This window comes from Idiotropiscis lumnitzeri, chromosome 10, assembly GCF_059441095.1.
Source record: "Idiotropiscis lumnitzeri isolate Australia: NSW breed Sydney's pygmy pipehorse chromosome 10, RoL_Ilum_1.0, whole genome shotgun sequence".
NCBI classification, from domain to species: domain Eukaryota; kingdom Metazoa; phylum Chordata; class Actinopteri; order Syngnathiformes; family Syngnathidae; genus Idiotropiscis; species Idiotropiscis lumnitzeri.
Window position 1 is genome coordinate 17,760,309 of NC_142400.1, and position 13,590 is coordinate 17,773,898.

A 13,590-nucleotide genomic window follows, 5' to 3' on the forward strand; every position below is an offset into this window, starting at 1 on the left:
CAGAAGACAATTGAAAATGGTAATAATCTTCCAGTACTTACTCTTACAATAATAATATATGTTAAAATCTTATTTTATTTCATTGTTGGCACTGATTAGGTGTTCATTTAAAGTCACAATAGTGCGTGATTATTATATTAATGGCGGATACAAGTAGTTTTCTTTTTTTTTAGGGGGTCGGAGGGGGGGACTTTTTTTCTTTGTAAATATTTACATTTAGTCCACTTTGTCCATGTGCTGTGGACATTTTAAATATGAAATAAAAATGCACTGGTAGTTTTGTGCTACATGATACGAGTGCCTTGAAAAGACTACCTTGTCTATAGCAATGTGACAAAAGTCTGCCAATGTATGAAAACATACCTTATACTTGTACTACGCACTATGTTTTAGCTTTAGGTGAAGAGAAGAGTCTGCGCTTCAGAGCTAGCCATTTTCTTCGATGATGATGGTGCAGCTGCAATGGAATATAGTCCAAAATCAGTTCACTTTTAAATCATATCAAGGCAATGTTATTTGCATAGTGTTGTTGGTGTTTCTAAATGCAAAGTTATATTTTTGAGGAAACACATTTTTTTTGTCTTCCATGTCACCTTAGGGGCTCCCTACTTTTGTGCATTTCACTTAAAGTACATTAGTGTCCAGTACTCCCAACACAATCATGTGATTGTATAACAGGCAGCGACCGTTTAGTGAGAAGCAATTCCAACTGTGAAGAATGGACATATTTTCCACGAAGATTTGTGGACAGCCTTGTGTAATATATTTATTTAATATGTTTATTTTCCATCTGGTTGTCTGAAAAGATGGCCAGTGTCTGTATGTTTTTTTTTATTAGAATTTTCATTGAGTAGCAATCAATGGCATGCCAGACTAAAATTAATAAGTATGGATTTATACTGTTTAGCTTGTCATTTGCAAACGTTTGCAGAGAATAACACACATCCTGAAGGGCAGAGGTCACCAACTTTTTTTTTTTATAAAACTGAATGCTACTTTGAGCAAATTATGTGATGACAATGATCATGTAAATGATATCTCTCAGTAATTAGGAAACAGATGAACAGCAATATGCGGCACTATTAGTATAAATCCCTCCCATTCTCATTTACAAATGATAACCCACGAAGACAGACACCAGAAACTGAAAGTGAATAATTTCGATTTGAATTAGAATTTCTAAATTCAAATAATTGCTTAATGTGAATTACGTCAATTAAATTTGCTTTAATTCTTATATCCGTCCGTCCATGCGGGCAGGCGGTAGACCAGAACTCGAAGTTGAGTAGCACCAGTATGTGGAGCAGATGAGCTTGGTTACGCGTGTGAGTGCCATAAAAGTCTGTTTGCTGTTGAAATGGGATGGAATGAAGCCCTCAGGTGAATAAGCAAGAAAGTCGACAATGCGTTCATGCATCAGTGTTTCACCCTGAAGTCCCTGAAGACAGGTGCGTTTCGTTTACTGGTTGAACAAGCCAAATACAACTCCAGTCGGTTCACCCTTGACCTCTGTACTTTGTTGTTGAGGACAGTGACGAAACATGGACAAGGTAACAGCAATGCTCGCATGTGTTTCAATGTCGAATAAAGGTCCTGCTCGGAGATGCCAAAAGCTGATACTGTATGTGGAAACAAAAAATTGTTATATGAGGAGTGGGTTCATGTGCAAAGTTGACTGAGTAATTGTTTGATCCAGGAACATAGGATGGAAGAGAAAACAATTGTGATGAATACTTCACACTGAAGTGACATTGTTTTATTTTGTTAATATCGTTATGAGACTAGTGTTTTATTATTTCCATTGTTACAATGAAAAGTGAAAAATGAAATATTTTGTTAAAGTTGGATATTCTCCAGGAGAGGTATCAGAACATTATCAAATTTAATTAAGACTTAAAAAGAGAGATACTACAGTTTTGTTTTTTCTCCCCATACAGAAGAGGCATAATTTGCTGCACAATATATTGAATATTGTCGTCGTGAAAATGGCATATGAAATGCGCGTAAATGTAAAGAAAGGTTTGATTCATCAGTATGTTTGTGGGGCCCTGCAAATCTTATTTCCGCAGGCAATTGCATGTGCTTGCTTAATGGTAAGTCTGCCCCTGGGGGCTACACTTGAATAAACTCAACATGTGTCCAAAAACACAGTACATAGTCGAATTGTCTTATTGAGCATAGGTATTTGCATTGTTAAACGTAGATATGTGTTGTCCTGTATCCGGATAGGGTCGGATATAACATAATATAAATCTATACATTTTTAATTTTTTTTCTAAAAGGCAAATATATATATATATATATATATATATATATATATATATATATATATATATATTTCAGGGCTGTCAAAATTAAAGCATTAACTCAAGATTAACTTTCACGCGAAATATTTTTCAGTTAACTCTGTTTTATTTACTTAAAAAATAATTTGCACATCTTGCAAAACCAAATTCAAAAACTGCCCTATTAACTGTACTTTACTCATCATCTCAGAACAAAACACCCTGCTCAAGTTACCACTGGGCCTTGTAAACAAACATTGAGGGAGTGTAGCGCTAACTAAATGTATACATTTTGAGAATTAAAAAAATCCGGTAGCGATGACTCCATTTAGACCATATTCAAGGATCAAAGAAAGCTATTAGAACAGTCTCTGATTTAAAATGCGCTTCATATTTGGTGATTTTACATTAATTGCAAGATATTCAAGTAAATACTAGAAGCTTCATAAAAAAATAGGAGAAAAATATGATTATCACAATGAATTACAGAATATATATATTTTGATATATATATAAAAATTGTAAAAAAAATTCCAAGTAGCCGAATTCAGTGAGCGTGCGTGGACAGCAGATTCCAAACTGAAGTACAAAATTTACAGCATGTCTGTAAAATTTAGTAGCCCCTAAAGTGCCTCACCAGAATGTAACTTCTTCGCTGCCAACGGACCTGCAGGTTGGGACTGGTGCTTACAAAGGCCCTTTAATAAAGCAGATTAAGTGAGATGGTCCTCCCTATCTCCCTTGTGAAACAGGATCTACTTTGTAACCTTTAGCTTTAATCTGCAAGACGAACATGAAACCAAACGCATCACACACTGTCCCTCTGGGGATCAAACACAACTGAAATAACGGACCGTCTTTGTTGGGCTGATTACTGCTGCTTCGCCTCTCCAGAGACCCTCACGCAGCCTCACTCAACATTTTCCTGACAGGAGTGATTCTGCAGATATTTTTTAACGACTATGTCTGAAGCACTTTGATTGAAAAGCAGGAAGGAAATTACATTATTGTCAGTCATGCGTCTGGTACACAACCACAGCAAAAACTGTTGTCTGCAGCGCAGGGAAAACTACGGCCAAACGAACTATCTTCTGGAATTCCAGTTATCTCTGTGAAGAGAGATTGAAGAGGCACTGGAGGCAACATAATTGAGTCGATCTTTGTTTTCTAGTCATACAGCCAGTCATACTTTATCATGCGCTTGTCACCTTAAGTGGGGCCCTGGACACTCGACAGCCATTTGCTTATGTGTTTTTGATCAAATATGACATGCAGTTAGCGGATATTACTCACTTTGAGACAAATAACCACCAACAGATTTGAGTGAGATTTGCACATGGTTTACTGTTGTGCAGTGAGTCATCAAATATTCACTCAACAAATAGGAGCTCCTCTCTCATACGCAGAGCAAAATACGAAGAAAGTGTCTTTTTGTTGTGGTTGGTGTGGCCTGATGAGAAAATCAAAAGGATAATTACATACAATGAGACTTTAAATTATCTCGGGAAGATATCAGAAACCTTTTAGAAAGGAGGAGTGACGTGTGGCTTTTCAAGAAGAGGTGAGACAGTGTCGGTGAGCGGAAGGGGCTTCCAGAAAATATCATTATTTTTGTGATATTTAGCAATGCCTTTATTTTCTAAGAAAAACTTTTTTATATGGAAAATTATGAATACATTTCTATCTAATTAGGTTATTTAGAGTTAGAAATCCCCCTAGATACTATTCTCCTCTTGGATGGCAATGCCCACTTACGGTTACATCTGATTAGTCAAAGTTGAAGAATACAATTCCATATGAATTTATTGCACGTCTTTTGCATTCTGCAATGCATGTGCCATTATCACAATGACAATATTTTTTGTGCAGCCCTAACTTAAATGATACATACTCTTTTGAAGTCTTTCTTAAATAGTGTTCTATTACTTCTGTAGAATATCCAGCTTTAACAAAATATTTAACAAAGACAAAACTATCAATGCCTGGGCATCCCTCTGGAAGAGCTTGAAGACGTGGCTGGGGAGAGGGAAGTCTCGGCTTCCTTGCTTGAAGCTGCTGCCTCTGCGACCCGACCCCGAATACACGGCAGATAATGGATGGATGGAAAAATGTCACTTCATTCTTTAGTTTTCCTCTCAATTGTTTTCTTCTCCATCCTAAGCCTAACAATTGAGGGACTCAGTCAACTTTGCTCATGAGCTCTCTCCCTTTACAGTTTTTATGTATCCACATATCAGCTTTGAGATCTCCGACCAGCACCTTTATTAGACATTGTTGCGCACCTCTCGGTCCAACGACCGACAATGGTGAAACACAGACGTATGGCTTCATTCCATCCTATTTCAGCGGAAAATAGTTTTCTATGACATTCACGCTTTAAACTGAGAACTGTGTGCTGCACACACTTGTCTGAACCCCTGCTACTTGACTTTTGGTCCTTGATGATGCATCATTAAGCAAGAGCTCATTGGATTCATACCAACTCTTTTCTTTTGAATGTATTAGGTCATTCTAACGCAATTTTACAAATACTATTTGTTGTATTTATGGCGGCAGCACGGTGGATTACTGGTTAGCACGTCCACCTCACAGTGTTGTGATAAATCATGATGATGCAGCAGTGGAACGTTTAGCAGATATTACAGTATGGCCAAAAAAATGACTTGGGCACTTAAGGTATATCCCCGATGGTATGTTTTAATGAATGCCAAAATTGAAATCTAGGATAATCTTCTATTTTGTGTTCATATTTTCATATCTGACTCCAGGAGTTGCATATAACGCCTCACCAGGCATGAACCTTAACTTGTGCCACTGCAGAATAGTGCACTGCATCATTTTCCAAAAAGTAAAAACATTTAAAACGTATTCAGGTGTACAGATTGGTCAACTGAATTTGCTACTCAAGAGGGGCAAAATTACTAAACTTCAACCACATTGGTGGGGTATACTCTGGACTGGTTGCCGGTCAATCCCAAAGGCAATTTTAATCATATTGTTAAATTACTTATCGTATCGTATCAGCGCTCATTGGTTTGTGTCCCAATGTGTGTGCTTGACAATTCACTGGAATACAATTTAAGGCCAATCATCAAATAATCTGTGGTCTTGACCACAATCCACCTATGACAGGGAAAGACATTAAGGCATCCCCAGTAGATCCTTTTCATACTTCCTACCATTTGATTGAGTGACATAATTCCATTTCAATATTTCAATAGGCTCCAACATAGGATGTACTTTATTCATCAAAATGTGTTTTATGTGAATGACAAATGATGTATTTGTTTTTCATGACTAACTTTTTACTGTTCAGTTGGCTGCTGCTTCATGAAATCAAGGAAACAAATCCAATTCATAGCAAGCTTCTGTGCACACATGCAAAAGACATTGACTCTTGCTCTGTTCATTGGCGCTGATTAATAGTTCCGTGTACATTTCCAGTTGGGGAAATGCAATTCGTGTGACTTCTGTTTGATGCACGTGATGAAAGTAAAAGAGGAAAAAATAAATGGAATAGGCCATTCCGTAATGTTTGCAAACAATAGGCGCAAGCATGGCAGAAAAGTGAATGACTCTTCTGACCTGAATTGACTGCTTTTTTGGGTTGTATTAATTTGTAGAGATGCAAATTACAATCGGCATTCTGTCTTCAACGATATGTCACGTAACGACTTTCAGGTCATTTCCTCTCTTTTATCTCTTGCTCTGCCAAGGTCAACTGATATGCAACACTTTGTTTATTAGTGGTGCCAGCAGAGAAATAATTGCCTTTTTCCACTCTGAAGCACATGTGATGTCGCAATAATGGTCTATAGTTGGTAGTGGTTAGCACTGCAATGCGTCATAGGCTTGATGTATAGAGAAAGCCAACTAATTAATTTTATGTCTTTAATTAATCCTATTCCATATGAAACGGTTCCGACCTAGGATTGAACCTGATACCTTATTTCAGTATTGGCAAAGAACATAGCAGGATGATGTGAATGTTATCCGAGCAGGGAGAGTAACACTGCAGCTTCTGTATGGCACCCAAGTTAAGTTAATGGGATAATCATGCTTTAGAGATCTGAGTGGCTGTTAGTGACGCAGAGCTTTATGCTGCCAAATAGAGCTGCCCAACCCTGACCGAGCTGGTTCATAACCCTTACGCTGACACAGGCTCTATCTATCTATCTATCTAGCTAGCTATCTGTCTGTCTGTCTGTCTGTATTCGGTTGTTTCACAGTCACATTTTGGTACTGTATTCATATACTACATTTTTGTGTTAATACACAACACAACCTATAGGCGGCGATATTTCAACATTTGTGGGTTTAGTGTTTCGTTCAACCCCACGAGAGATGCAGCTATTATTATGTATTTCAAGTTCATTTTCCCCCAACCATATATTTTCACACATTTTGCGGCAACTCCAAAGTGATCTCAGTGGGGTAAAGTGATCATTTTGAACAGAAAGTCGTGTATTGTTAGATTTGAATTAGGATTTTCAAGAGGGCAATTGACGAGCACGGTGCACACTTGCTGTGTGTGTGTGTGTGTGTGAGGGGGGGGGGGGATCCTGGCTCTTCCAAAGGGATCCAGCACGTGAAGGGGGCAGGTAACAGTTAACTCCCCCACCAGTGGGATAATATATGGCATTAAATACACGGGAGGAAAGCAAGTTGGACTTCGTGCGCGCACGTGTTGATTTTAAAGCGGAATATTTCTTGGAAGCGGGAGGAGAAATTAAAAATGTGTAAAGACGCCCAAAGGCTTCTTTCGAGGGGTTGATTGTCAGAGGGAAGACTGTGCCGAATCGAGGAGCAGCTTCTTCATGCAAATTCATCAAATCATAGGCGTGCCGGAAAAGCAGCCACCTCCTGGATCATGCAGCACCTTCAAAGACTGTGATGTGCACGTCTCGGACACATTCGCAGCAGCACTGGAGTGAACGTTTGTGAAGCACAAAGTTCTAGGCTTCACTTTCCACGCGTTTGTCTTCTTGACTGGCTGCACTTTCTCAGTACGACCATCAAGTCTGCAGTTGTGCCTTTGGGATTTCGATCACTTGTTGCGTTAAATCGCAATTATCTGCTTTTTTCTTTTCTTTTTTTGTCTTTCCATCAGGTTTAACTCATTTTATTGTTATTATTATTATTTTTGACATGCTGAGATTTGATTTACATGACGTTGAAGTTACTCCACGAAGCTGAATCCGTGCGTAAATACGCATTCGTTCGAATTTTGACTCTTATTTTTCAATTAAATAACTCGGGACTTTTCCGGCACCAGCATGTCAGAGACCGACAGCAGCTCTACCGGCAGCCGTCTTTCTGAAACGGAAGGCGGCAGCGTCAGTGTGCTGAGTTGGGAGCAAGTGCAGCGTCTGGATGCCATACTGACGGAGACCATCCCGATCCACGGACGGGGCAACTTCCCCACGCTGGAGATGCAGCCCCGACATATAGTCAAAGTGGTACGCAGCAGGATGGAGGAGAAACAAATCCACGTCCGGGACGTTCGGTTAAACGGCTCTGCAGCCAGCCACATACTGCACGAAGACAGCGGACTGGGTTTCAAGGACCTCGATCTCATATTTTGCGCAGATATGAAAGGAGAAAGGGACTTCCAGATAGTGAAGGACATTGTTCTGGACTGTCTCCTGGACTTTTTACCCGACTGTGTGAATAAAGAGAGGATTACCCCTTTAACGTTAAAGGTAAGCCGACACAAACAATCCCTTTGTAATTACAGTACATTTGTTTAGTTAGATAGGCGACATTTAATTGCATTTGCGTCAATTTGGGTTAACGGTCATTGCTCTCACACTTAATGTGCAATTAGATTAGCTTGGCAATAGTAAAGGATGCCCAAGAGGATTGAGTTAAACCAATTTGGAAGGTAACTTGAGCTCAGCCAGCTACAGTAGATCTCATATCCCAGCACAATCTTTGGTAGTAATTATCAGGTACAGAAAAAGGAGCTTTAATGACAAGCTTTCTGCACAGCCGAAACTAGCGTATCTTTGAAACGTTGGAAAACTGATTATTACAATATTCCAGTTATCATATCTTTGCAATGTTTTCCCTCTTGCAGGAAGCCTACGTGCAGAAGATGGTGAAGGTGTGTAATGACTCGGACCGCTGGAGCCTCATCTCCCTTTCCAACAATCGGGGCAAGAATGTGGAGCTGAAGTTCGTGGACTCTCTTCGGCGGCAGTTTGAGTTCAGCGTGGACTCTTTCCAGATCAAACTAGACTCCCTGCTGCTCTTCTATGAGTGCTCCAAGAACGCTATGACCGCGACTTTCCACCCTACCATTATGGGCGAGAGTGTGTACGGTGACTTCGGCGAGGCCCTGGATCACCTGCGTCACAAGATCATCTGCACCCGCAACCCGGAGGAAATCCGAGGCGGCGGCCTGCTGAAGTACTGTCACCTGCTGGTGAGGGGCTTCCAGGCCGCATCCGAGTCTGAGATGAAGTCCCTGCAGCGTTACATGTGCTCCCGCTTCTTCATTGACTTCCCTGACATCAGCGAGCAGCGGCGCAAGCTGGAGTCCTACCTTCAAAACCACTTTGTGGGCCTGGAGGACCGCAAGTACGACTACCTGATGACGCTCCACGGCGTGGTGAACGAGAGCACAGTGTGCCTCATGGGACATGAGAGGCGACAAACCTTAGGGCTCATAGCTATGCTGGCAGTGCGCGTGCTGGCCGAGCAGAATGTCATTCCCAACGTGGCCAACGTCACCTGTTACTACCAGCCTGCTCCTTATGTGGCAGACGGTAACTTTAGTAACTACTACATAGCACAGGTACAGCCGGTGTTTGCCTGCCAGCAGGCTGCCTACTCCACCTGGTTGCCCTGTAACTGAGTCAGCCCAGAGTGCAGAAGGAGGAGGAGGCGGAGGTTGCTTTGTTTGAACAGGAGCACAGTTGTCACCACAGCAAAGGGTCATTTTTTTTTTTAATGTTTTGCATCAAAGCTTGTGTTTTGTTCATACATTGAGTATGAATGACAGATAACAAAAACAGTTCAATTTCAGCTAATGTGAATATCTCACGTTTCTTGATATACCAACCTTTCTTCAATCCAATCTTTCAATCAAAAAAAAAACAATCTTTATAATATATTAAAAGTGGGACTTCTGCAAATGTAATCGGCAGACCTGTCACTCAGTCCAGAAGTGATCAGCATGATTTGCATCAGTGCCCATTACGTTGATAGCAACTCTTGCCCAGCTCATAGGGGTGAGTACCCTCCTCCCCTGCCATCCCACCCCTGTTCTCAAAGGGGGAAAAAATTAAAAAAAATAATCTCCAGGGCACGCTAAAAGAGCACACTATATTGTGCTCTATGTCAGCTGCAATGAGGAAGCTGCTATTTGAATGACTTTGGTTATTCAACCAGCATCTTGTTTTCATTTGGGTATATAGATACGGTTGTTACAGACCAAAGATTTTTGATTGTTTCTTACATTAAAACCCATTTTTTTTTAATGGGGAATTAAATAAAAGCTCTGTCAATTTACATATGTGAACATGTGTGTTTAAGTGCCTATCGCCTTTCAGTGGGCAGAAAAATGTTCATTTGTCTGAATTGACTTTTTTTAGTACAGCACACTACAGCTACAGTGTCAGGAAGGCTTGCGAAATGAGACAAATTGTGTATGGGCTGGTGATTGCAAGGAAAGATCATTACTGGTGTTTTGCGTGGAAGTAGCAGCAACATGTTGCGCATAGATTATATTTACAGTATTAGAATTAACTGTATTCTTCAACCACATTGTCATTTATCATGCATCCTACTTGAATGCTGGTATTGTCACTAATGAGAGCACTTGAGAGTACTACAAAGTATTATCCTCAGAAAACCTCTTAAACTAAAGGTTATTTGTATGTTTTGTAGGAAAAGGGAAGATTTTTTTTATTACCTGGGGAAAAACTACACGTGCAGTCAGAGTTCACACAGGTCAGAGGTCAAAAGCCACTTTGATAGCATATGCTGTCACATAAGCCATCCCATATGTTCAGGGTGTGCACTAATTCAATCCCTATAGAACATTATTGTTGTAATCAATAGAAAGTGGACAAGCATCCCTCATCTATATGTATCACGGAATACGTTCTGTCTGTCATAGCGTTGGTAGCGTTTTGTGTCGTCTTTCAGCTAAAATAAACCAGCAGCAATGACAACAGAATCCTTGGCGGTGCTACAAAGCAACGGAAAGAGAGCAAAGGCGGCCTTCAGAGAGCCAGACAGAGCAACTGCTTGAAGAATATTTGCCGTGACACCTCAGATGATGAGACACTATTTGCTGTAGCACCTTAACAGGGAATTCCTCAGCTGCTGTTCAAGCACTCCAGCTCGGTCTGCCGCTACAGATGCTCTCTTGAGGTCTCCCTAAAAGAAATGTGCGGCTATATACTTTGGTGATCACTGTGGTAGCATGTACGTTGATTAAAGCCATTGGTTTAGGTCTAGAAAATGGATGCGTAGCAATAGAGTGGGTCTTGTTTTAGATGGCAGCAAAAAGACAGACAGAAAACTTGGAGAAGGAAATGTAGCAAGAGTGAATCAGTCTGGAGAGATGGGTGCAGCTGGTGATGGGGTTTATCTCTAGGGCTAACATGCTTCACTGTGCGAACTGGCTCACAATTTAATGACAGTGTTGCTTCTTCCTTTTTTTAATTTTTTTATTTTTATTTGGGAGACCAAAAAGCATTGTGCTGCTTTTAGCTTCAGTTTTTTTTTGTTTTTGGGGAAAAAAACAGCAACAACACAGAGACGGCTGGAATTACAACAGATTTAACAGTGAGCTGAAAAGTGTTACAGTTATAGTGTAGCTGCTTATTTAATTTTGTGAATGCTTCATTGTGCTGCTTTATAAAACAACTTTGTACATACATGAATACATACTCCAGCATTGCCAATTCACTTATGCTGCAGCCTTTCCCGCTGTTATGTATAAAAAGTGAATCATGACTTTTGAATAGCAGAGTCAAGCCAAACTGCCACGAATCAAGGCATTTGTCATCCTGTCTAACGCAACTCTTGCATTTCTTTCTTCTTGCCAGTGATTGTATTTGATGGTAAAACTTTGGATTGTTTCAGGCATTGTATTGCCTTTTGTACTCAGTGATGTGTTGCCAGCTGACGAGCTTGCTAGCTTCAGTTTGCCTGTCTCGTAGTGATTGTGCCTATGAGTTAGAGATTGTGGATTACTGCAGTGTCCTGTAAGCGTTGGCTCACACATGTTCATCATGATGCAGTCTTTTACAGAACACTCGTGGAAAACGAAGCTAAAGATCCTTGTCTTGTATGTGCATTTTTTATGATTGTTTTACATATATATATATATATATATATATATATATATGTATATATATATATATGTATATATCTTGTTGAGTGCGTATGTTGCGCCGCTTTTAAATCTGTGATTGGACCTATACGGATATATGGTCTCAATAGCTTTTTGCTATGTTTTGTTGTTTGTCCAATGGGTCCAAATTCAACAATGTTTTCATCAATAAAATATATGAAAATCAGACAGATGCGTCATGTCCAGACTTTGCCTCTTATTGCTTTCACTGAACAAAGTCAAATGCATCAGCCTCAATTTCCATAATAACATTAAGATGAAGATTGCTTGTAATTGATCTTGTGAACCAGAGTCGCAGTTAGAAAACTACAATTGCATTTAGATGCTGTTAAAAACAAGTCCTTATAGAGATTAAATGTTTTTCTTTTTTCTCAAGTGTCCTAAAAGTATCCCTGTAGGAGCCACCACAATCCATCTTGTGCTACAGCACTCACTGGCTGACCCTATTGCATAGATGTGGAATTTCTTTAGGAATTTACCAAACAAATCTATGGCGTATTGTACCATCAATCTTAAAGAGCTGGAAAGCCCTGTACAATAGAGGCACTATTCTTCTTCCATTAGAGTCCATGTACATTTATACAGTAATGCAGATGGATCAGAAATATCTGACAATTATTTGTATAATTTCAGAAATGTTTTTATTCCTGTCATTATATGTTTCCACTGTCAGATTGCACATTTTTATTTAATATTGAATCAAAATGTCACAATACTCAAGAAATTGTACAAATGGCTTTTTTACATTTCTATTTATTTTCCATTTGTATTTGGTTTAGGGTGGAAAATAACATCACACAAAAACAGAATACAGAAGAAAAATTAAAAAGATAAATAAACATAAAAAAGCCACAATTTTGAGTTAAAGTGCATTTGCAATATGTTCTTCAAGACAATGCTCTAAATGTATAGCCGATTTAGTTACACTGTAAAAATGGGGTGTGATATTTACTTGAAAAAATATAGTAAAGTTATTTCACTCAGACATTGAAAGTAAATTTAAAAAGAAGATTTTTTGAGGAAATTTCACTAGTTCATTGAATGAATGAAAATCCACTCTATGGTAGCTCGCTTTTACTTCTTCACATAGCTCATTTCATACACGAGTTTACTCAATCTGATTGAACTGACAACCTGCAGGTTTGGAGACGGCTGCTCTACACCTGAGATGTGGCTCTGCAACTTGGGGTGAGTACATTGCTGGTATCTCCAAAAATGGTATGTCACTTTGGATGTAGGATTCTGAGGTTTGCGCCTGATTCCAATAATTTACTGAGCGACCGTAGCAGTGGAATTGCTCAGGTGCCGAGTGGCTGTCTACCAACCTTGCGGTAATTGGTTGGATCCTCTTTCGCATTGAGCTCCGTTGTGTATGAAATTGTACAAAAACATAAAGTGGGTTCAACCTTGGACTGACTTTTTAAATCGAATGAACTTGGTAAATGTGAAAAAACTTTACTAGGATTTGTCAAGAAAATTTCACTCCTGTAGCCTATAGGCTCCTTTACTCAGAAATGTGTCTGATAAAATAAGAGCCATTGATCCTTTTAGAAAACAAAAGAAGAAATAATTAAATTTTCTTTTAATAGTGCTGCCGCAAATATTCACTTTACATTTACGAGAGGTTTGAATCTGTAATGAAATCTTGATTCTTATTTATTTCATACGTGATAGTCAACCAACACCTTAAAATAAATTCACAAATTCTATCAATCTATTACTTACTCATTTAATATGATTACATTAAAATATCGTTAATAAACCCCTCCCCCCGAAGGAAAGGAATAAAGGTGCTAAAGATTGTATTAACAATTTTTTTTAAGTATTTCACTCTGTGTTTGAGTGTGGTCACACCAGGCTTACTTCCAATGACCCAAAAACATGCTCGGTATATTAGGTTGAATGAAGACTAAATTGTCGGATGTACCTGACTGT

The 13,590-nt window shown here is 39.3% G+C and overlaps 1 protein-coding gene across 1 annotated transcript; it reads left to right on the forward strand.

The window, feature by feature from the left end:
• The first annotated feature begins 6,950 nt into the window (after positions 1-6,950).
• tent5aa (terminal nucleotidyltransferase 5Aa) lies at positions 6,951-11,690 on the forward strand. Its single transcript, XM_088307790.1, has 2 exons — positions 6,951-7,987; positions 8,365-11,690. Exons 1-2 carry the CDS (start codon positions 7,562-7,564, stop codon positions 9,142-9,144), a joined length of 1,206 nt encoding a protein of 401 aa, XP_088163916.1. The 5' UTR covers positions 6,951-7,561; the 3' UTR covers positions 9,145-11,690.
• The last annotated feature ends 1,900 nt before the right edge of the window (positions 11,691-13,590 follow it).